Genomic DNA, 24655 nt, shown 5'->3' with positions numbered 1-24655 from the left:
GTTTTACACTCCAGTGGAACAAATAATCATGCTTGAACATAGAAAAACCTCCCTATTAGGGCTTAGGCGGTGCCAGATAAGACTGTGTCTTTGCAGTAGATAAAGACGCCATTGGGTTTAGAAAGGGGTCAGTGGGATTCCCTCTAGCCAAAGAGTGTGGGGATTACCAAAGTCTGCAAAGAGCTGCTTTTCTTACAGATTATGTACAATCTGTTCTCAGCAACCGAGCCACATATTCACAAGATACTGAAGCAGCATTAACCAAAAGCCTTATTAATTCAAGGTCAACTGAGGTTTTTCCGCAGCATTCATCAACCTGCACCTGATACCTTATGAAACAAAACCGGAGTTAGCTGAGTTTTATTAGAGACAGTGTAGCCTGCTGCTTCTGAAAAAAAAAAACGACTAGTCTGTGCTTTTCAAACTATTTGGTATGTTCTGCTTCAGGGTCAGTTTAGAAACACTCCTTGTGTCATCATATCTTTATAGACACCAGCTGGAGGGGTGGTGTTCTCCCATCAGGAGCTGCAGAAACACAGGAATGAACTAACGCCTAACACTCAGTCAGGGCAAGAGTCAGTGAACATATATATGTACAGCTGAAACCAGAAGCTGACATACACTGTATAAAAAGACACATAACCTTTTGTTCTCACTGTTTGACATTAAATGTGACTAAACTTTTCCTGTTTGAGGTCAGTTAGGATTCCCAAAAGGATTTCTATTTGCTAAATGCCAGAATAATGACAGACAGAATTTTTTTAAGAGAATTTTTCTTCAAAGTCAGAAGTTTACATCCACTAAGATGCCTTCAAACTATTTGGAAAAGCCCAGATGGTGATGTCACGGCTTTGGAAGCTTTTGAAAAGTTAACTGACAACAGTTGAGTTAATTGGAGGCACACCTGTGGATGTATTGTAAGGCACACCTCAAACACACTGCATTCCTTCTTTCCTTTTGTGACAACATGGGGAAATCTAAAGAAATCAGCCAAGATATCAGGAAGAGAATTGAGGACTTCCACAAGTCTGGTTCATCTTTGGATACAATTTCCAGATGCCTGAAGGTTCCACGTTCATCTGTTCAAACAATTATATCAAGTATAGACACCATGGGAATGTCCAGCCATCATAGCACTCAGGAAGGAGACGGGTTCCCAGAGATGAAATGTTTTGGGTGAAATGTGCGAATCAACCCCAGAACAGAAGCTAAAGACCTTGTGAAGATGCTGCTGAAGCTGGTCAGCGAGTCATTATCCACAGTGAAACCAGTCCTGTACCGACATGGGCTGGAAGGATACTCAGAGAGGGAGAAGACATCACTCAAAAAAGCCAGACTACAGTCTGCAAATGCACACAGGCACAAAGAGCTTAATTTTTGGAGAGATGTCCTGTGGGCTGATGGAACTGAAACTGAACTGTTTGACCATAATGACCATCGGTACATCTGGAGGAAAAAGGAGGAAGTTTGAAGCCTGAGAACATCATCCCAACGGTGAAGCACGGGGGTGGCAGCATCATGTTGTGGGGGTGTGTTGCTGTAGGAGGGACTGGTGCACTTCACACAATAGATGGCATCATGAGGAAAGAACATTATGTGGAAATATTGAAGCAACATCTCAAGACATTAGTCAGGAAGTTAAAGCTTGGGCACAAATGGGTCCTCCAAATGGAGAATGACTCTAAGCATCCCGCCAAATGAGTTACAAAGTGGTTTAAGGACAACAAAGTCAATGTTGTGGAGTGGCCATCACAAAGCCCTGATATCAGTTCCGTAGAAAACTTGTGGCCAGAGCTGAAAAGGCGTGTGGAGCATGGCGGCCAACAAACCTGACTCAGTTCCACCAGTTCTGTCAGGAGGAATCTGCCAAAGTTCCAGGAAACTATTGTAAGAAGCATGTGGAAGGAAACTCAAAACGTTTGACCCAAGTCGTACAGTTTAAAGGCAAAGCTACCAAATACTAAGGAAACGTATGTAAACTTCTGACTTTGAAGAAAGTAATAAAAAAGTCTTATTCTGGCATTTAGCAAATATAAATGATCCTAGCTGACCTAAAACAGGAAATGTTTAGTCTGATTTAACGTCAGGCAGTCAGGACAAAAAAGGTAATGTGTCTTTTTATACAGTGTATGTAAACTTCTGGTTTCAACTGTATATATGTTACGTGTTCCCGGAGAGGTTCTTAGTAATCACGAGTACCACAACAGTCACTGTAATGTCAGATGTGACAAAGCCCCTAAATTATGTAGTTTAGTGCACATGATGACCTTGTTGTAGAACCTCTGAGAAGAACACAGCTCTGTGATGAGTACATGTGTGATGAAAGTTTTTTATTTACATTCTTAGGTCATATATTTACAAAAAGGGAAGCATCCCAGGTGCCATTTATTGCAGCCGTGGCCATAAGACGTTCTTAGAAGCGGGAGTAAACACACAGATCATGCAGCCATAAATTAAAAATCACTGATAGTTCAAACATCAGCTCTTAGCTTTAATCAAATACTGAAGGCTAAAGGTTTGCAATTAAAAATCAAATTCTCTCCGTTATCGCCTCAACTATGACTTAAATGAATGTGTGAGGAATATTAGGGTCTGGTGTAAAGATTGTTAATCAAGTCTCAATTGCTGCCAGGATGTTTAAATTACATGCTTCATTTGAATGACGTTCATTTAAAAAAAAAAAAAAAACTCAATTTGTTGCTCACTAATCTCACATTAATGTCAGCGACATCACCAGCGACAAAAAGTGCTGCCAATAATTTCAGTGTAAATGAAAATGCCGTAAAAATGTAGATAAGAGTATATTAGTTGGCTCACTATTGTGTGGTGAGTACACTAAAGATAAGGAGAGGGGTGTATCCGTCATTAAGTAAATATGTGACTAGCTTAAAAATCAATCTGGACCAACAAATCCTCTATTCTGAATGAGCTTATAGGTTATTTGTCCTTAACTCCTGAATGCCTCTTCGAAATGATCACTTTATGGGTGGCGGAAAATATCCCATGAATCATTTTTTAATCTAAAGCCCCTAAACAATGTGATTAGGTTTTGTGATAGATCTGTGTTTGGGTTTTTTAAAAAAGAAGAAAACAGAAAAGAGGATCTTTGTTGCCATGGTTACAAGAACAAAAATGGGGTTAAGGTTATGGAGCAGTCATGGCTAAAAGACATGTTGATTATCAGGTTAGCATGGGAAAGAATCAGCAGCCACCTGTGTTAAAAAAACCACAGTGATTTGCCCACCCATCCATCCACCCTGACCTCCTCCCACGAGGACCGTGCAGCTGGATAATTACATAGTTGATCCAAAATTGTATAAAGAGGAACAGAGTAAGAAGGCCACTCTGCTGTGATTGGTGTTTAAGGTTGGGGGGATTGGATTGTTAGGATTAGGGGAGGCTGGGTCAGAACAGCCAAACACCAATTTAAATACATCACTCACTTCCTCCTGTCATAGTTGCCATGGCCACTAGAGGACAGTGGTACAATAAAATGTAAGTATGAGTTGTAGTAAACTGCTTGTCCTCTGGGGTCGTTTTTTTCCATTTTAACAGTGTAGTACATCACTGTGGCCACTAGGGGTCAGCATTCACAATGAGAATGAACTGGACGCCACACAGCAAGTCATGCAGAAGAGTTATGCATGCAACTATTTATATTCATTACATCACTGCATTTTTGCGTCCATTTAGAGAAACATCTTGGTATTTTCGTCCCATTTTCTTCAACTTTGTATTCTACATTATTTGGAAGAAGCTACCTGATCACTGACTTAGGGCATGGTTGCACAATTTACTCTTCAAGCTAAAGACCAAGATAATGACAACAGTGATATTATCATTTTAAAAAAAGTGTTGCCTCAGTCATTTCCAGCTGAAGAACAGAGTTTGCTCTGATAGGTAGTTACATTTCATATCTCATGTTGCACATCCTGCGGACTGACCCTGCTAAATGCTTCATTTCTCTGGCTGATTTAAAGCACCTGATTACTGCTCTGGACTGATTAAATGAGCAGTCTGAGGACACTGTCAATATTGTTGTAGATCTGCAGAGAGCTCCAACCTGCAGGTCATGAGGCTGTAAGAGGGAGAAAACCTTTGGTTCTCTGTTCCTTTTACGAGGTCACATGCTCTGCCAATTACTTGTTTATGTGATCGTACTCCGTGTGTAATACGTACCAAGACTTTTCAACTCAGGACATCTGCACCTGTACGCAAAGTCTGGAGAGGCTCCATGACTAAAAGACTGCACTGGCAAGACACTCAGTTATCTGATGTTTGCAATACTTCTGGAATAACTTCATGCTTTCAGTCCAAGTCAGTAAAAGCATTTTTTTGCGCCGTTTTCCTCCTTCAAACAGTAACCTGAAGTGAAACCAGCAGGTTTGCTCAAGTTATTGTAATGCAGTGATCATTCCAAACATATTCTCTTCGTTGGATGTTTGTCAGCACAAAACAGAAATCACTCTGGCATAATGCAGTCTGTGTGTCTTTTTCTGACTTTTTTAGATGCTCGGTACAAAGCTGACCTTGTAAGGAAGGTTAATTTTCATGCATTTGCGCCTCGAGATCACCAGGTGTTTTTGAGACATTCCTCCCACATATTATCCCTGGCTGTGGATCACAGCACCAGAACACCAAAGACACAGATTCCATGCTCGCTGTCAAGGACACTACTGAGAGAAGCAGAAGTGACTTTCATATCTCTGGACTGTGCGCTGTTCTTCGGCCACAAACAGCTTTGCGCCGCCGGTTTCCTGATCTCTTTTTCCCACAGCAAGTTCAGTTCATGCGGAAAAGCATAGGTGCCATCGCAGCTAAACGGTGTCGAGTCATGATGCAAATGTCTGCTGAATTTAAGACTTATGTCAAAGCCCGGAGCCGGCAGTTGAGACAGGAACTCTGCAGCCTCTCTTTCCCCTTCCTCTCAAGCAGAGTCGGGGGGTGAACGCCTGTTTGAAGCTCTCCCCTTGGGCTCCAGGGTTCTGTGGGATCCGGGTGTGCTGACACTGTTAGCATGCCTGATATGAGGGCCTGATCAAAGCTGGCTCATTCTGCCTGACCGATTTCCACAGGATTAAGGATTAGGGAGACAGGAAGCTGGGAGAGGCACAGAGACAATCTGGGAGAGACAAAAAAGGGATAGTGAGGGTTATGGAGAGTGAAAGGGATGGAGAAATGTTGAAGGAGACGCAGGGGTCATAAGGCACTCGTGGAGGACGTCTCGAGAAACAGAAGGGAGTACACAAGTTACGCAAGCGGGATAAGTTATGAAATTAACAAATCTGGACGCTGACAAATAGAGCACTTTTAAAAGAACATTCGAAAAAAGGACTAAAAGATTTGTTTTCAAAAGACGGATTTAAAAGACTGTCTTGCAGCTTTAGCATTTCTGGCTGGATCTCGTGGGGTCACCTTCTGCTACCAACAAAGTCCTCCTCAGGGACCAGACTAGAAGACAAACCCTGCAGTGCTTTAACAGGGGAATCTTGAAATAGTTTTTAAAAGTCACAGGTAGACAGTGTTGGTTTGGGGATTTTTATTTATTTTTTTGCTGCTGCTGACGTTTTTCAAACTCTAAACGGGGGAATCTAACGTAAGAAGATGCTCATCTGCTCTCTCTATGCTCTCTTCTCACTGCAGTCTGAGTCTTGGTCTGTCTGAGGTTTCTTTATCCTAAAAGGGAGTTTCCCCGCTGACACCAAGTGCTGCTCCAGGGGGGATTTGCTGGCTTGCTCTTTACAGCAGTGAAGGTTGTAGCCTCACTGTGGAAAAACTATTTGTGTTACGATTCGGCACTAGGGTCGGTGGTGCAGTGGTGAGCACTGTCCGGCTGTCTGTTGTCACTGTGCCTCCACCCCCCCACAGTTCAAACACATGGATGGTAGGTGAATTGGCAGTCCTGAATTGGCCTGTGATGGACTGGCGATCTGTCTTGGGTGAACCCCGCCTCTCATCTGATGCCAGCTGGGAAAGGCTCCAGCGCCCTGCTACTTCTGGTAATAACGTGGGTACGGTAGCTGATGGATGAACTGAAGTAAAGACTCTATTTTCTATTATTACAGTTGTTTCACTTCCAAAATATGATCTATAGACCTAATGTTGCTGGGCAGGTCAACAGCAGAGTCTTAATTGTGAGGTTATCAGTCGTAAAAAAATAAAGTTATTCCATAGTTGTTAAATTAATTCATTGCAAAACTTGTAAACTTGGGCGTGGTAAAGCAAGAGGAGACCAGAGGCTGGCTGCCAGAAGTTTTAAGGCTATTTCAAGAGGGAAACTGGTTGCTTAATGGCAATATGTCATTTCATAATCGCTCATGATCATCAGGAACTGGTCTGATTGTTGCTTAGTGCTTCCATCAGCCAAATGGATCCTCACTGCAAGCGAACTGAAATTGCATTCAAATGCATGGAAACGCGCGATGTTTCTGCCGCACCTTGAGATTTATCTCCCACTGCTGGTCAGGTAGATCGTCACAGGTTTGACATTTGAAGGCGAAATGTCAACAGCAACGATTGAGCCTTAGTGGAAACACTGACCTAGTTTAGAGTCAAGGCTGCTGAACGTGGCGTCTTGTCTGAACAGGCACTTTCTTTGTACGCTGTCCTCTGTGAACCGACGAAGACCCTGAAAAATGGCGTTGAGGTAAAAATGTGATTTATACGGGCAGGGACGCTGTGGAGTTTCGGTAGGCTTTGCGGTAGCTTTCAGTTTTGTGGGCATGGCTTACAGTGTGCTATTGCGCCGTTGTTTTTAGTTTCTGTTCTCGTTTCTGAGGAGGTCAGAAAGTCCCGGTTGAACACCAAAACTGAGAGACGGTACACTTCTGCAGTAATAAACGGCTGCTAAAGAGCAAGGATGTGGTTGTTTACGATGATTATTCATACGCAGCACGTTGAATGGGGTCATGCACAGTGAGGGAGAAAGTGACAGGGAGAAAGAATGGGAACAATACACCACCTGCACACCAGACCGGATTAAAGGGCCCAGATGAAAGGTCAGGGAACCGCAAAGTTGTTCACCCCCACCAGATGTGCACTTGCTCCGGCCTAGCTGATTAATTATCTCGCAGTTCATGACACCAGTATTGGTGTCCAGGCAATTGCATTACACTACACACCCTGAGCAACCTGATCTGGGGATTTTTTCATGCCGGACAGAGTGTGTATTAGGGTGTGTGTGTGTGCTAGAAATAAGGGAGGAGTCTCTTTACACACTGGTGGCATCCATAATGACAAAGCGTTCGTGCTTCAGCGGTGCAGTCATCGCGATTCTGTGTGGTCATGCATGTGTTCTCGCCACACATGAACATGTCTCTTTTCTCTCTCTCTCTCTCTCTCTTTTTTTCTGTTGTTGTTGTTCCCAGAGATGAACTAGAAGAGGAAGAAAACATGTGAAAAAAAAAGAACCACCCATTCACACCCTGTGACATGCTGCCTCATTTGCCCAAGTCTCTATCAGTTCTTGGTTATAGCCAATAGCAATAAAGGAAGTGGTCCCACTGTCACAGAAACAGTTGGCACGGAAACAGCACATTACACCATCGTCCAATCCCCCTCCCATTCCTTTGTCGTCATTTCTCCCCTCCCTTCCTCTCCTCCTCTGTCCGGTCCCCTCCTCCTCCCTCCTCCCTCTCTCCCTATCTTGTATGTTTTTTCAGTCATCAATGAAATCACAACCAATCCTGCTGCCGGCCTGTCATTAAGCATATAACACCTCAAGCAAGGAGCCGCTCGCTGTGTTGCCTCCATTGCAGCTCAGATTCCTTAATGACCAAATGTATATTTTATAGCCTGAAATAAAGACACGGTGGATGCTGTAGCTACCCCATCAAAGCTTGTTTTTTTTTTTCTCTCCCCTCCTCTCTCTCTCTCTCTCTGTTACTTTCATGATTTAATCCTGACCATTTCCCCTTTCTCTCTCTCTCTCTCTCTCTCTTTCTCTATCCCTGCTGACTCCTCCCTCCATTTCTGCCCTGCACTCCCTCTCTCTGCCTCTCTGCCTCTGACACACTCAAACACACGCACACATATATACACACCCTCCACCCCCATCGCTGCAGTGTCTCAACTGCCTTGGAGCAAACAAGAGAGGATATAGAACACAGACGCTAATAAGACAAGAGGAAGAGGGGCGCTGAAACACACACACACAGAGAGAGAGAGAGAGAGAGAGAGAGAGACAGAGATGATGTGTGTGTGTGTGTGAGTGTGTGTGAGAGTGTGTGACCCCCGTGAATATGAAGGAAGATATGAAGATGGAGCAGCAGGATTAAAGGTGGATTGCACAGAGCCTTTCTCTCCCTGCAAGGGCTTGTCTGCAGTATCCTTTGTAAATGGATGCTGGCTTGTGAACACGGTAAGCTTGACTACTCTCCTTTTTTTTTTCTTCTTCTTCTTCTTAAGGCTGGCCTGCTGTAAGCCACAAAGATGATGTTTGGCTATTCCATTCTGTCGACTCATAATGTAGGGAAGGTGATGTTCAGAGATGGCACCAAGGCAGGCAGGCAGGCAGGCAGGCAAGCAGGCAGCCTGTCCAGTCCCCTCCTCCACCCTGTTAGCTCTGTGCCAACGGACGCTGCTATCTTATGCTTGCAATTTGACTCATCATCTCCCCAGAGCATCCTCTCTGTGCTTATAGAATGCTTTTATGTGAACGCGGCGCTTAGTTCCTATAATTACTGTATGTAGGACAAGTGGAGGATGCATCGGCGGCGTGTTTGCGCGAACGTCTCCGGCGCTCCGTCCAGGCCACGACTGTAACAGAAAGAGAGGGGGGGAAACGAGAGAGTAAAGCCGCCATCACACACGATCAGGTGTTCAGTGCTTACAACTGGCTCTACGAGACATTGGATGTGAATGTGCAGTGGGAGGTGTACAGATCCCGTGGAGCTGGGCTCTGCAGGGCGCTGGGATAAGCGGGCGAAATTTGTGTCCCGACGGTGGCATGGGGGACATTGTAAGGTTGCTCGTCTTCTGTTCTACGGGGTGAATTTACATCAATTAATAATCCTGAACTTGGGATTCATTGGGTTTATTTGCGCCCGGCTGTTTGTGTCTGTGGAATATAAATCCCAGCGACGAGAAAGGGGACGAAAGAGGGAGAGAGCAGAGCGTGTTCATTACTCAGCAGGCAGAACAGGACGATTTGTGACATTTTCTGTCTCAACATTCGTTAGTATTTTCAACCGAGCATCATTTTTTTTTGTTTTTTTTTTCAATGGGGAGGAGGTAGGGGGGTTGGGATCTGTTGTGTAGCATCAGGAGAGCATGTGTGTTTGAGTATACTGTACGTGTGTTTGTGTTACATGCTTGGGAGCGAGAGAAGGAGCGAACCAGTGCAGGGAGGGGTTGAGGGGCTGGGGGGGTTTAACAGTAGGGAGGCAGATGGGGCAGAGGGGCGGAGGTTGATGCAGCACAGAGCAAGAGAGAGAGAAAGAAGGCAAGAGAAGATTTGGAACAGATTGGATGGATGGATGGATGGGTGGAGGTGGCGGCGGCGGTGGTGGTGGTGGTGGTGGTGGGGGGGCGGTGGGAGTGGGAAGGGAAGACCGTGATCATTTCACGGCGGTAGAAAAAAAGACAGCGCTCCTCTCGAGCATGTGACACAGAAAGAATGCTGGATGTGTCCGTGAGGCCCTGAGACATCTGTGAATCAAGGCAAAGATGGTGGAAATTCCACCACGCCTTTTCTTTTTCTTCAATCAAGAAATGTTACACTCACGTCTTTGCTCAACCGTTCGCCTGGTTGGGGTTTGCGGCCGAAAAAAAAAAAAAAAAGCACAAATTGAAATACTGTCATCAAGCGTGATGCTCGCGAGATGGAATGAGCCTTCTGGGCAGCTGCAAGTTGAATTTACTCACCATTCACACGGCGTTCATGCGTTTTCTGAGCACGAGGTTACTGGAGCACCTGTGAAGTATCTGCAATATTGGTTTCATTAAGGCTTCAAGTTGGGATTTAAGATGGTAACCGAAATCTGCTTGTCATGTTGTTGCCATATCAGTTGGAGAACGAAACAGTGGGCTGTAACATCGGGGCCACAGTGCACAACAAAAAAAATGTTTTGCATGCAAACATTGTTTTGCAGGCAGCACTCTCTCCCCCCCGTCTATGCAACCACATCTCAGTGTCCTTGTCCGGCAGAGATCTTGTTCTGCTCTCAATATATCCCACCACTGCCAGTCAGTGACAGGTTGGTGACCATCAGAAAGACAAAACAAGGTCACATTCACTGTAGCACAAAAGCTCTAATGAGCCCTGTGAGCTGCACTCACGTCTAATTCATCTTTTCCATATCAGCTGCAAAATCTTCTGTTTCTCTCCGCAACGTGGTGGGAAAAAAAAGAAAGTGTCAGAGGTCACTGATGACCTTGGCTTTAAAATGATGGATGACAAGTTCCAGTGTGAAATATAAAGGTTAATCACACGCTTACATAATGGGCTAAGTTTTAGACGCAAACACACACTGAAAAATGTCATCATGCCCTCATACCGACTGTTGGAACCGAATGTCGGAAAAAAAACAAACCAGAATTGCTCTGATTTGATTAAGTAGCTCTGTGGAGCCAAATACTCAAACCTCAAGTCACAAGAATTGTAAATCAGCAGAATACACATCACATAAATTACACGGCCTCCTCCAACAGCTAATTATTGTTCTTTTCGTTCAAACAGTGCTGTACACGCATGTCGCAACTCGAGTGGCATTTATGCAGAAATAAAAAGCAGAGCAATAGTGTGGCGAACCCTATGCTGACTTGACCTCCTTCCACCTCTTTTGTTACTTGCTACATCCATTCCACTGGGTGACATAATGGCAGGGGACAGCAGGGACACACACTCGGCTTTAAAGCGACAGCGGTTGCCGAGGTGGCAGCTCGCGCACCGAGGAGGCCAATGTCACCGTCCGGTGCACTTTCAGCCATTTTTAACCTTGTAGGTGAGCACACCACCAGCTTGGACAATTAAACTCAGCTCTATTACAGTTAAGTACCAGGGGAGCCAAGCGTAGTTCCCTCAGCAGCCTACTTAATAAAATGATTAATCTGAGGTGTCATTTATTTCCTGGAGAGGGACCAGCAGAATTATCACGTAACTCCTATACGTTTGTTTCGGCGGCTGTGAGGCTTAACGTGGAAATTGATCTTTAACACCACGCGGAGTCGAGGGTAAACACCCCACATAAAACCACAGAAGGGGGAAGACGCGTCCCTGCGGTTCGTGTGTCTCAGCTGCTTTGTCACTCCGCATGTCGAGACGGGGCGCTGCTCTGATTCGGCTGGCTCAGCACTTGTGTTTGTTTTGGGTCTTTAATCCCAGCCAGGTAGTTGGGACAGAGTGTCATCCCCACACAAACAGCTGTAAGACACGTTTTGGCAGCCATTTCTCTTTCGACAGGCGCTGATGTAGAGAGGACTAATAAATTACTTAACAGTAAAGCATCGGCGAGGAAAAAGGCTGTCAGCTGAATCGAACAAAAGCCCTGTGAATGAATAAGGATTAGGTTATCTTTTGGTGTTACATAAAACAACATCAGCTCAATTCATCCCTCCCTCTCTCTTTCTCACTCTCTCGCTCTCTCTCTCTTTGCCCTCCTTTTCTAATCGTCGCTGCTAGTCGCATACAGGGGCCTGTCTGTTTTCCTGAGACCGGCGAGTGAGAGGGCCTTACTTCCAGCACTCAAATCTGAGTGATGAGAGGGCAGAGCAGAGGGGACTAACAGAGCAACTTTGTGTTCCATTGCACACACATAACAGCAGTCATATGACAACAAGGAGGTGGTGGAGAGAGAGAGGGAGGAAGGGGGACGATGAGGGAGTGCTATGGTTTTACTAGCCAGTGGTGAAGGATGAAGCTCTGCACTGAGGCTAATTAAAGGAGCTTTTGCATATGCGTGAATTCACATGTAGTAGCTCGACACAGGTTCTCTATAGCACAGTTGACGGCAGAACCTGTTCAGATGAGGGCATGCAGGTCCGTGTTTCCACCTGAAAATGGCTGCTGGTGTCAGTCGGTGACCTCCACAGTCCACCGGCATCCCTCCTTCCTGCTTTCACCGCCGAGTTTCTACAATAAATAATCTGATTCCAGCGTTTTACAAGCGGTGTCAGTCGAACAGGTGACATTTTCTCACATCCCCTTGCTTCCATTCGTCCTCTAAATAACCACATTTAAGCTGTGCTGGTATCCGTTTGGGGGGTAGTTGGCAACACAACGGGATTAAATCTAATTTAATTCAGAGACAGATTTCGGTCATCTGCGCGATCATTTCATCGTTTGCAGGAATAGCCGGCTCACTTCAACATGTGTGATGTTTTACTCCTAATAATTTAAGTATGGTGGTTTAGCAGCTTTTTCACTTAGCGCCGTTCTCGCGGCGGTAAATTTTTTTTTTTTTACAAGAGGCTCGTCGGGTGGATTCATGACTGTTATATTGTTGCATCTGCTGAAGATATTTTTCCTTTTCCTGTTCCAGTTATCAAATCACCAAGTGCAGATTACGTCTGTGGGTTGTAGAGGCCCGAAAGTGTCTGTTACCCACAGTTTCCTTCTGTTGCAGTAAGCGTTTGTCTTATCTGTCATGACCCAAATGAATATTACTCTGGGGCGAGCGTTTGGAACGTAGATTAGACTGTTTGTAGCACAAACCTGAGTCGTTCGAATCCACTTAACAAAGCACATTGTGAAAGAATCGGATCTGCTCTTAAACATATATGAATGTTTCCAAAAGGCTCACGTGTGTTCTCACATTTGCTTCTCGCACGCACACGAGACTCCAGTGTCCACCTTGTGCCATCTTATCCCTTCACATCAGACAGCCTACCCATAGATCAGCCTGTGCACAAACATGCCATTGTCATCGCTGGCTGGCCTTGTGACTCAGTGTGACCCGCTGGATCGGAGAAGGGGGAACACAGCCACTGAGATCAGGAACGTTAAACAGAGCATTATCACGAAAAAGCATCTAGCATACAGAGTCCTTCACCCCCCCACCCTCCACCCCGTCCCCACCCCTGTAAACAGCCCACTGTTTTGGGGGAGTCGGGAGGAGAGAACACTGCCCATCATTGTTTGGCTTAATGAATGAGTAGTGTCCTCACATGTGTACAGTATACAGGCATCTTTCTCTGAAGCCCGCATTCCGGACGGCGTGTCAGAAAGTAGTAACACGAAATGTTGAACAAACAGTTGTGAGAGCCAAATTAGGAGTTTACAATAACTATACAATAATTATTATAGTTTTACGAGCTGCTTACGTGTGATTCGGCTCGAACCTCCCGGATGATTCGGTGCATTCATAATGAATAAGTAGATTCATATCAGCGGAAAGAAGCGAATGTGACGTGCTTTCATGCATGTTTTAGATCTGGAACAGTTAAAGCTTAAAGTATATTTAATTACAGAACTGATCTGGGAGATTCGGAGTCCACTCCGGCACCTCCTCCACCCAGACGGCCGGTCTCCAGACACATGACTCTGAAGCGACTGGAGCGGCCATTAGGAGCTCTCAAACACCTCCCCTCAGGAGTCGCCTCGCGGAGAAATCTCAGGCACACAGTTGCTGACAAGCTCGTTCTTGAGACTCTTTGACAGCCCATTCAAACGCGTCTCCGCTGCATAAATGCGGTTAACTAGCTATCTTTGCTCAGCCTGAACGGCGAGGCCTCGTGCCTGCTCAGTTTTCCGCCGTAATCCAATCTATTGGCCAGAACCGATGACAAAGGAGCAGAAGATGGAATTTCATGTTGAAATATGAACTGGATTATTATTATTATTATTATTACTATGGAGAGAATGAGGGCTAATCCAGATGCAGCCCTCTCTGGGATCAAATGTTAAATGTAAAAGTGGTGCAAACTGTTGAATGGAGCTGCTGCCCTATATCTCATATGATTCTGACGTAGACCACAAAGCTCTGACTCATCAGGGAGGCCGGCCTTCCAGGATGGAATATGTATTTGTTCAGTTCCACTGCGCAGCAAAGCATGCATTCTGGTTATTAGTAGCAACAAGACACTCGGTACATTTTCCCAGAAGAATCATATGACACAACATTATCTACAGGATCTGTGTGAGCGAGTGGCATAGGGTGACATTGATCTATCACAGCACAGCTTCAAGCATTACATTGACCGTCTGCTTTTTTTGCCCCACATACCACAGCTTTATAGCGGCAGTATATCCACTTTATGGATCGCACACAAAAACGCTTCAGTGTTCTGCAGATCTCCCACCCGTATAGTTCACATCCATACTCACCGTCTTTTTTTTTTTTGCCTTGCATCTACTGCTTCGCATTACACATGAATCAATTCCAGCAAAGAGTCGACTACTATCAATCCCAGTCAATCTCCGCTTCTGTTGTTGGAGGCAAACTGGCAGCATCTAGTCACACAGAAAATGCGGTAAAAAAGAGATTATCAGGCAAGTTGGAAAGGACAGCGGGCTGTTTTCATATTTCTGCCTGGTTTCCCACATTCAGGGTGGCTAAAGGATTTTCGAAAGATTAGGATCGTTATCACCAAAGTAACCAGTTCCATCTTATCGGAAAGTCGTAGCGTATATTAGCAGCTAGATGCAAGAATTCCTGGAAACTTTCCCGGACTGGTAGCATCTCCAGCTCTGCCTGCAGTAGCTTTAGGAGAGCTGATTTAGGACTCCTCTCGGCTCGGCTCGGCTCTTCGACAGCACATCTAAACAGAAAGCAGTCGGGATAAATGAGAGCGCACAAACAAGACAATTTGATTAAATACACGAGAGGGAAAAAAATAAGATGAGGTTATATAAGCGTGTGTGCTTATGGCGTGTAATTTTGTCACAAGAGCTGTCTGTGAGAATATTTACTTTTTTGTCACGAGGCCAAAATTCGACGTCTTATTTCAGATTCGTAGCTTCCACAAGAAATCAATACGTCTTTGGAGTGATCAGAAATATTTTTACAGACATCTTGAGCTGATGAATATTTGAGTACCTTTCAGTATATTTAACATTTTAATTTAGAAATAACACAAAAGTCATGATAAAAGTATTGAATTCTGCCTCCTTTCTTGGTAGTTTAACCTCCACAAACTGGTCAATATTGACACTGACAGCAAATCAAAATACAAGGAACCATCGCTTTGGAATACAATCCAATAATCCAATATGTAAACCTGCACCGTAAATCCTTCCTTTGTCAGGTTTAGTTTTGTTAGATGGGTGTTGGTCAGTTTACAGATTAAATACTTTTGCTCTGTTGCTATAATGATCTCTCTCTCTATTTTTTTTCATATGAGTCTCTACCTCGCTCACTCATTTTCTTTGCACTTGAAGCCCGATTAGCTAACAGGGTGTGTGAGCTTTAAAGACTTGATTCGAGTCATGCGCAGTTCATCAACCACAAGGATGGTGGGCTTGAGAGTACTGAGAGTAATACTGCAAAGAGAGAAACATCATGTCTCCAATTCAAACAGTTGCTTTGAAATCCAAGATTTCTTCCAAATAAAGGGTTTATTTTATGTTGAAAATAGAAATATTTAAGGTTTATTGAGAAGGCAAAATGTCTGCTTCTGATTAAATATTCAAAAATCTGAATCTTCAATACTACTACTCAGCTAAACCAAAACATATCAATATGATTTAATGTGCTCTCATAAAAACATCCGTTTGTGTCTCTTTGTAGGTGACATACTGGAACGAAACTTCACCGCGCTCTTTTAAAGTGCGCCCTTGTTTCTGTTTGCTGTTTCTGCAGCTGCAGATGATATTCTGATAAAGTGTTTCAACTATCAACAGCGTCAGTTGAAACTCTTGGTCCCTCACAACGGAACGCTAACGTCCGTGGAAATTTCTCTAAACGTTCAGCAGGGCCGCCGTACCTCAATAAACATCAACACAGACCTGCGGATGTCGGCCTGACCTCCACCTATGGGGTCAACGGCCTCAATCATCTTCACCCGTTTGAGTGCATTAGAGAAAAGAAATAAAAAATCATTTCATTTCACCCGAACAGTTGTGACATTTCAATTTGAGTCCACAGCCTGCCTTTCAAATCGCTGCACTGTGCAGAAAAAAACGCCAACAATCATGTTTATCTGAAAGAGGATTATTTAGCTGCAGCATCCGTTTACCAGATTTTCTGTTATATATGCCTTCATTTGAGAATGAAAGCTTTCAATGTATTCATTTTTTATTTAATCTCCTTTCTGTTCAAACCAGCTTCATCATCATCACCTGTTGGTCAGCTGCCATTTTTTGATTTCTGCAAACCTGTCACCTGTGTTTGCACCATCCACGAGTTTGTGCACAAAATATTGAAGACAACACTATCTGAGGAACGCTCATCTGTCATCTCAGATTTCCACCGACTGCGTGGCATCGTATGAATCCATAGCAGGGAACTCCTCTCTGAGGCCTTCTCTGCTTGTCTGGACAACTTTCGTCTGCTTATTTCTGAGCACCTCTCACTCAAAAACATCACTTTTTTTTTTTATTTCCACTAGAGAAGTAGAGCTTTTGTGCAGTTATGAAAATGCAGAACTGAAAAAAAAAATCCGTTATTCTTGACAGGCGCCACGGAGCTCATAAACGCCTGACATGGCCCGAAGGTTTGATCACAGTTTCATACTCGCTGCTTAATCTTGACACAATAGCGGGACTTACTACAGATCGAGGGATTAGCTACTGTTTCACTCCTGGGGTTTGGGATATTATTGCGAAAATCACTCTGCCAGATTCCAGTAAGACACTGACCACACGGCCGTGAGTGTTTCAGGAACCTCTTCTGGCGCAGCTGCCAGGGGAAAGCTGGGGCAGAAGCGAGAAAGAAGCTTTCAGCCGCTAAAACAGCCGCTTTTGGATGAGAAAGCAAAAGTACTGTGCAGCTGATTGTAAGTCATGTGAGATCTTTAAAATAAAAATGCATGTACTGTATGTTAGCTTGCTGGAGGCGCTTAATCGTCAGTAAGAGCGCGATTGTTGTTTTATTGGTATTTAATATGTTTGCTGCACAATCCACGGTTTTGCTGTGTTTCAATAGACCGGCTAACACAAGAGATATGATGCTGTACCGTTATTAGAGAATCACATTTCCCTATAGCGCCACAAACAGGTCTAATTGTGTGCCTTTTGTTGTGAGAACAGCGACTGTGCCAGCGTTTCTCAGGCACTTTCCCAACACAGGTGCCAGTCCCCAGGTTGCGGCTCAGAAGTTCTTGGCCTGCTCAGCTGTGATGAATGGGGCTATTTTCTTGTCATAGTTAGTTTTCATGCAAATGGTTACTGGTTAAGTGGCTCACAAATGGGGAACATGATTGCCTGCCGGTCGCCTGTTGGACATGACAGTTATTTTTTGACTGCGGCATTGTTCCCCGCCGCCTGTCCACGGCAGGTAGAGCTCCTTCAATCCGATCCCTGGTGAAACGCAAGCCCGGTGACCACGACACGCACACCTGCACGCCTCATTCATAAACCATCACGAGATGACTAAAAGCACACCTATGCCTTTCACCTTTCTTTTCACAATGCGCACTTTTCCTTCCCATTCATAGAAATAATAGGTTTTCTGCTCCTCTGCCTCTCCGGAACAATGAGCAGGACTCTCCTGCATCTGTAAATCTCATCATCACACATCGCAGCACTGGGCCAGACCACTCCCTGCGTTTTCTTCCATTCTTTTTACATAATCGGTGGTGCAATTTCATTTAATTTAAATCACATGTTTTCAGCAGCTTGCTGGGATTGATTTTGACACCTGAACACTTGTACTGTAACACACGTTTTGCTAGAAATCTAGACGAGGCTATTTCAACATCCCCACAGTCCCTGGGAGAGTCTGAACGGCGATGTGAGATTTCAACATATGCGCCTTCACGTTTGTCCGAGCTAGCACGCTTTCTGCAGGCTGCATTTTTCTTCCAACAAATTTTGCGTCTGAGCAATAACATTCAACCTCTAATGGATTAAAATCAGCACTCAATCTAATGTGATTGACCCTAATTTTAATAGCATTTTTGCAGACTAAACAGCCTCAGCAGGACAGCAGAGGAGGTTATACAACAGAAACACAGTGCGGCGACATGACATGTGCTCGCCTCTAATAAAGGATGCGATTGTAATTATTTGCAGCGCGGTGAATTAATAATAGGAGGTAAGCACCGGGGAGCGTGATGGAGGCGGTGGTGGGGGGGAGGCTGATGGGCCGTGTGCAGCAGCAGGAGGTGTGGAGGAAAAGGCTGGAGAGTGACCAGGCTCGGTCTCATGTCGGCTATCAAATTTCCTCGGCCCTCATGATGCATGGAGATGCTGGCCTCTCGGCGTGGCCCCTGTGGCTCTGCCTTCACTCATCACTCTGCCTCCACTCCGCCGCTACTCACTCGCTCTCTGGCCGTCCTCGTAGCACTCCTTTTTTGGAAGACGGTCTGATGGACAGTGCAAGGCAGCAAAAGAAGTGCAAGAAATGCTTTAAAAATATAACGAATCAAATCAGCATACGTTGCCACCACCCTATTCGCTACCATAAAACAGCATCAGTGCGCTCGGTTTACTTTTCACTTGGCAGGTGGTTTGTTTCAATAACCCCCAAGAGCTTGCCACAGTTCTTCAGCAGGTTTAGGCTGCCTATCAGTTGCACTCATGTAATTCCCATAGACTGTAGATTAAGATGAGTAAACTCTACGTGACGCCACCTGCAGCGGCTTTGAAGCCCAGCGTGGTAGCTCAGGACGACGCCATCGTCGTAGCACAACTTTGGACGAATGCCAAAAGACATTAAGTGTGAATGGAGCTGAGGTGGAGCATGCATATGACGGTGCTGAGCTGTCACTCAAAGCAGCCACACCCTTAATTGATCCTAACTTTAAGCCCTGATTAGTTCAAACTGGTGAGTTATATTTTAAAAAATCACTCCTGTACAGTTGTTAGTGAAACTACCTATATGTTTTTAGTTCCTACATTTTTTGTTCTTGGCTGTAAACACATTTATTTCTGCTGTAAAGTTAAACGTGTTAACATGGATGTCTATGGGGATTGGCTCACTTTTGGAGCCAGCCTCTAGTGGCCATTTAGAGGAACTGCATTTTTTTCCCCCACACTTTGGCATTGTCTTCCTGAGGTTGTAGTAATTGCAGACTGACTCCGTGATGTTGAGATCAGGGCTCCGTGGAGGCCACACACCATCTGTTGGCTGCAGGTTTAGGGGCTGCTGTAGCGCTGCAGAATAAATCAAAGGCCAATTAGGCTCCTCCCTGATGATTCTGCATGATGGAGCTTAAACTTACTGAAACCTATGCACAGGACAGATGAAACTAAACAGGGCAGATAAGCCTTAAAATATGTTGTAATAGAGTTAAAATGCAGGCGTCATGTTGAATCCTGCCACGGAGATGTATTTTCTTGGACAGTTTGTTATTCGCAATGCCGCCTGCATTGGCACGATGTAATTTGTTACGAAGACTAAGCATGTTTTCATCCTGCGGGCACTTTCTTAATTAATTTTTGTTTACTTTACGTTAAAACTTTCAAAGTTGCACTCATTTCATACCCGCTGTGTTGTGCTCCAGTTACGGTGGTGTAGGTAAGAAACAGGCCGCGTTCTCCTCTACAAAAGCGACGCGGTGTTATTTATATGAATTTAATGTGATAATAACATACAGTGGATCTGTACTGCCGGGCGCACCGCTTTCATGGCAATTATCAAGGAAGTGGTGTAACTTCAAAAAGTGCAGAAATGCATGTGGCTGCATATTTCTGAAATAGCAAATTGAAACGACTTCACACGCAGCTTTAATGTGTTTCATAGGCTCTCGGAATCAGTGATGTGCATTAACCGGTTTGGCTGGCTATGCCATTTTGAGAGCGTAGTCAGGTGCCTGCAGCCAGGAAACAATGCTCTCCACTCTGTATGTGTTGTGATGCTTTGTTATGGCTTTGTTCTGCTCTGTTTGTCCTCACAGTCTTTTGAAGAGTGGACCTCACTCGCCGTGCTCTGAGAAACACTCTCTCTGTATCTGACAGGTCTACAGAGTATAGTTTCGCCAACCAAACTAGGCCACAGCATGATTTCACATTTGTTACTCAGCCAATAGCATATAGCCTGTTTCAATGTGCATCTTTCGCACAATCTCACAGGGCTTCACTCTTCCAAACTGGCTTTCAAATCTAGCCCCACTATAAAATAGAATTTTATTTTTTTATTCATGCAACTTAGCTTTAAGCAAAAAAATGGTGCCTCCTGGACAGCTCGTGTGTTGCAGCAGAATGAGAACAAAAAAAAAATCCCAGAAATATTTGTATTCATCTTCTGATCACAATGTAGAATTCGAAGGATAGCAGCACAGATGTCTGGGCGAGCAGAGGGAGCTTTACAGAGGCATGAAAGCATGAGAGGCACCTGCTGGCTTCAGCCTGTTATTTTCCACTGTGATAGTAAAAAAAAAAAAAAAAAGGAAAAAAAAGCAATTTTGCAGAACAGCAGCGTAGGACAGACCAAAAAAGTGGAGCAGTCAGAGGCGCCGGGTCGTAGGATGAACAGCAGAAGATGCTTTTGGTCGCAACGAGTCGCATTCATCTTGTTTATACTGCATCACTTTCCTTTCAAACAGTGGCTCTGTTTTCTTTTCTCGGCCTGTTTCTCTCCGTATGTTTGACCTTGATTGTGTATATAATGAGTCTGTGTGTGTGTGGTGGTGTTAAATGGGTGGGCGTGGTTAGCTAACATCTACTTTGGCTCAGAGTCTATGGTAACACAGGACTGCAGACGGAGAGAGCTGCTGTGTGTGTGTGTGTGTGTGTGTGTGTGTGTGACTTTTAGGAGGCGAAACCTCAAGTGGAAATGTACACAGAATATGGACGACATGGCTGAATGGGAAGTGTGCATGTCAGTATGACTGTGTGTGCTTTCACTGCCTCATTAGTCGCTTTCTGTTTGATGAAGACGGTATTACATTTGGTGTTTAGTTGTTTCCTCTCTAATAGTTCGGCTAATTTGTTTTCTTTCCAAGAGTGAGATGAGAAGATTTATATCGCTGTCATGTTTGTGTGTTCGCCGTGGAATTAGAGCCGAGAGGCAATTAGCCTAGCTTAGCACGAGCCCCTTTCAGACATGCACTCCTTGCCATTAATCTCACCGTGTCGGCTTCACCCCCCGGTCACCTTTCCTGCAAAGGTCGCAGTCTTAGTAGGTTGGATCCGAGCAACATTTCCGTATCTCTTTCAACACGGCTCAGGTCTGAACCTCGTTGCTTTAAAGGAAAGGCATGCGCACAAAGCAGCAGCATGCTGACGCTGGACGTTGTTGGGTTTAGAAGGAGAGGCGACTGTCTAGGAATTGTTGGGCTGGGACCTAATCCTAGCATAAGCTGCCAGTGAGACCGCAATGAAGAACCGGTTTGCTGGACTCTTGAGCAAAAATGTCTGGAAAAGTCTGACCTCATGCGTTATATTTCACTCAGTGTGCTGTATAATCTCGCACGGACGGCAAATGCTCATACTGAGGCGCTCTCCATCACTGTCATGGGAATACTCAGTTCAGTTCACTTCAGCGTGTTGTCATTCAGACATGTACACGAGGAGATAGACTATGTCTCCAGGTCCAGTGGTGTACAGAATAACTAACATTTTGCAGTAAAATGTTAGTTACCTATGATAAATAAAGACCTGCCTCAGTGAAGGAACACTACCGTTTACATGAGGTATCGCTATGAGAGACTGATGAAGCCAACATAGGAACCGTATCTCTTGTCTGAAAACATCTATAAAGACTAAGAGCAGTGGCAAACAGTTCTGAAATACACCTACCACCACCTGTAAAGCTCACTCTGATGCATCATGTCTTCTTCGCTTAAACTCTTCTGGTGCAAAAATAACATTTTACCCATCCACCAAGCACGCCTGTGCCCCTGACCATAACTGCATGCCAGATCATCTACCGCCCACTTCTTCTCAGTGTTGGACGGGAAACTAATGTGTTGACCATTTGGTGTAACTTTCTGAAAGTAACAATCCAACATTTAAAACACAACTCGCTAAGTCAGCTGTGCATTGTAGTCTGTTAGACCTCCTTGTACAGTGGCTGACTTTCCACTATAAACACACTTCAATCCTGAAATGGTCGGACTGCACGTCTTCAGTTGTGAAACCATTCAGTCACTTTCACCTCTTTGAGTATTGATCAGACAAATACTTGTTAATTAGTTGTGCCGAAAGAAGGCGAACCAATCTTAACACTTAATACACCGACGTAAGAACGACATCGATTTCCTTCCAACCCTCGGAGAGAACTCGATAAATTCCAAACTATTTTTGTAAAACAGAGGTTAATGACCGAGCTAAAAGTGATAAAACTGCTCCTGTTTGTCCTAAACCTGTTTTTCATGCCTCTTCTCCGTCTTATGTTTTGGCAGAATCGGAGGCCTTCAGTTGTCTGGGAGATATCTCACCACAGAAGAAGCAGAAAAAACTACATCAAGAAGATCAAGTCAAGCAGGCCAAATATCGAGCTGAGGTGGATTGTTGCAGAAGCCAAACAAGGGCAACACACCACTAGAGCCATGTGGGAGGAGAGTGAGGAGGGTTTGCTATTCGCACGCATCAAGCCCAAACTCTTCCTCTACTGACGTACTCCAGAGCTGATCCTCAGGGGGAGCCCCTGCTATGAACCCCAGCTCCATTGGCTTCAGCAGGCAGTCAAACCTCAGTGCCAGGCGCTGTGTGGGCATCCCACAAGTCTGGGTTCTGCCCACACAGAACTCACAGACTGCCCCTGAACAAAAAGAATGAAATACTCCTGAGTCACTCCTCTGTGAGGTGGCTTTCCAGTCCAGTGTTAAATTGGCCTCTTGTGAAGTTCTGTCCGCCTCCTGCCCTGCTAGCTCGTACTCACAGAAACCCTCTCCAACTCTTCCACCAGCTCCATTTCAGTCACCACTTCATTATAAATTGCTCTCCCATCAAGCAGCAGCACGAGTTCCTTTGCGCTTACCACGTGGTGGAGGACCATGGGATGCCGTCAGAGCTCGGAGGAGAAGGAAGCAGCGCGGCGCTCTCGGCGAATCGACCGCCACCTGCGCTCAGAGAGTCAGCGGCAGCGGCGTGAGATCAAGCTATTGTTGCTGGGCACCAGCAACTCTGGCAAGAGCACCATCGTCAAGCAGATGAAAATCATACACAGTGGGGGCTTCAACCTGGAAGCCTGCAAGGAGTACAAGCCTCTCATCCTGTACAATGCCATCGACTCTCTCACCCGCATCATCCGTGCCCTCACCACCCTTAAGATTGACTTTCACAATCCGGACCGCGCCTACGACGCCGTGCAGCTCTTTGCCCTCACAGGCCCTGCTGAGAGCAAGGGGGAGATCACTCCAGAGTTGCTGGGAGTAATGAAACGTCTGTGGGCAGACTCAGGGGTCCAGGAGTGCTTTCAACGATCCAATGAATACCACTTAGAGGACAACACTGCCTACTACCTGAACGACCTGGACCGCATCTCCGCGCCTGAGTACATCCCTACTGTAGAGGACATTCTACGATCCCGTGACATGACCACCGGCATCGTGGAGAACAAGTTCACCTTCAAGGAGCTCACCTTCAAGATGGTAGATGTGGGTGGACAGCGCTCGGAGAGGAAGAAGTGGATTCATTGTTTCGAGGGCGTGACTGCAATCATTTTCTGTGTTGAGCTAAGTGGCTATGACCTCAAACTCTACGAGGACAACCAGACGGTAAGAAAATTCGGTCTTCAAGGGCCACTTATTCAACCGCAGTGAGTGCAAACATACAGTATGTACACATGCATGCATAAATATTGACTTGCATGCAGCAGCTACACAAAGCAGTTGGAGAAGGCAGACGTTAACCCAATTCTTTATGTATTCTCTCTTGTTCGGTTTCAGTACCAGTGTGGAAAAGTGATTGAACATTGATTAATATATCTCTTATGTACAACATTTTCTGCATTCTAGTGCACACAATTTCGTTAAAGGTGCACGAATTGCTAACAACTGGTAAACACATTATTCAAATCTGGCCTCTCCTCAAAGCTCAACACCTCCAGACACCTCCTGCTCCTGGCCTGACACTCAGAGCCCAGCGTACCACCTGCAGCATCACATTAGGCAGTAGCTCAGCATCGGTGAACCAGACTCCCCCGATTACCTAAATGCTCATTCCACTGATTAACTTTCCAGCTTGCAGACCTGTTAGCGACTGCACAAACTTGTGAAACAGAGTCTGAAGCCAGACACCAGAATGTTCAGCGGGCCAGTGTGTTTATGTGCACGGCAGCTCTGAGTTTACAGCTGCAAACATAAATGTCCACATATGTAAACCCACCACGAGCACAGATGACAGACGGACACACTGGTTTGGGCCTGCGGCTGTAACCGGCGTGTCTTGTGTTAGACAGAAAGTGATTTAAAGCTCAGGCTTAGCATGACAGACCTCAAATGGTACTTTTTTTTTTTTTTTTCAAAATATACATTTATATGCATTAATCTGACTCGCCAGATGTACATTGCCGGTACAAGGCAGCCATTGCCAACGCTTTTCACATGGCTTCCTCCTCCTCTGTTGCTCTCTACGTATTGTTGTTGTCAAAGTCTGTTTCACTACAAAAAACAACACAACAAAGTTTTACTGAAGGTTTGTATCGTGCAGCTCTGCTAGTTTTTTCAGTGA

The 24655-nt window shown here is 45.0% G+C and overlaps 2 protein-coding genes across 2 annotated transcripts in view; one reads left to right on the top strand and one right to left on the bottom strand.

Annotated features, from left to right (window-relative positions):
- sppl3 (signal peptide peptidase 3) overlaps positions 1-12695 on the bottom strand; it is a 41371-nt gene extending 28676 nt beyond the window's left edge. The window contains exon 1 of the mRNA XM_008290014.1: positions 12684-12695. The gene's annotated coding sequence lies outside the window, so the exon portion shown is untranslated. The remainder of the gene's footprint in view (positions 1-12683) is intronic.
- Positions 8037-24655, top strand: part of gnaz (guanine nucleotide binding protein (G protein), alpha z polypeptide) — a 32354-nt gene continuing 15735 nt past the window's right edge. Inside the window, exons 1-2 of the mRNA XM_008290015.1 lie at positions 8037-8359; positions 22384-23700. Of these exons, the coding sequence (XP_008288237.1) occupies positions 22978-23700 (723 nt within the window). The 5' untranslated portion in view covers positions 8037-8359; positions 22384-22977. The remainder of the gene's footprint in view (positions 8360-22383; positions 23701-24655) is intronic.

This window comes from Stegastes partitus, unplaced genomic scaffold (genome assembly GCF_000690725.1).
Source record: "Stegastes partitus isolate 25-593 unplaced genomic scaffold, Stegastes_partitus-1.0.2 Scaffold651, whole genome shotgun sequence".
Lineage (NCBI taxonomy): Eukaryota > Metazoa > Chordata > Actinopteri > Pomacentridae > Stegastes > Stegastes partitus.
The sequence above is the reverse complement of the archived record's forward strand: the minus strand, read 5'-3'. Positions and strand labels throughout refer to the sequence as shown.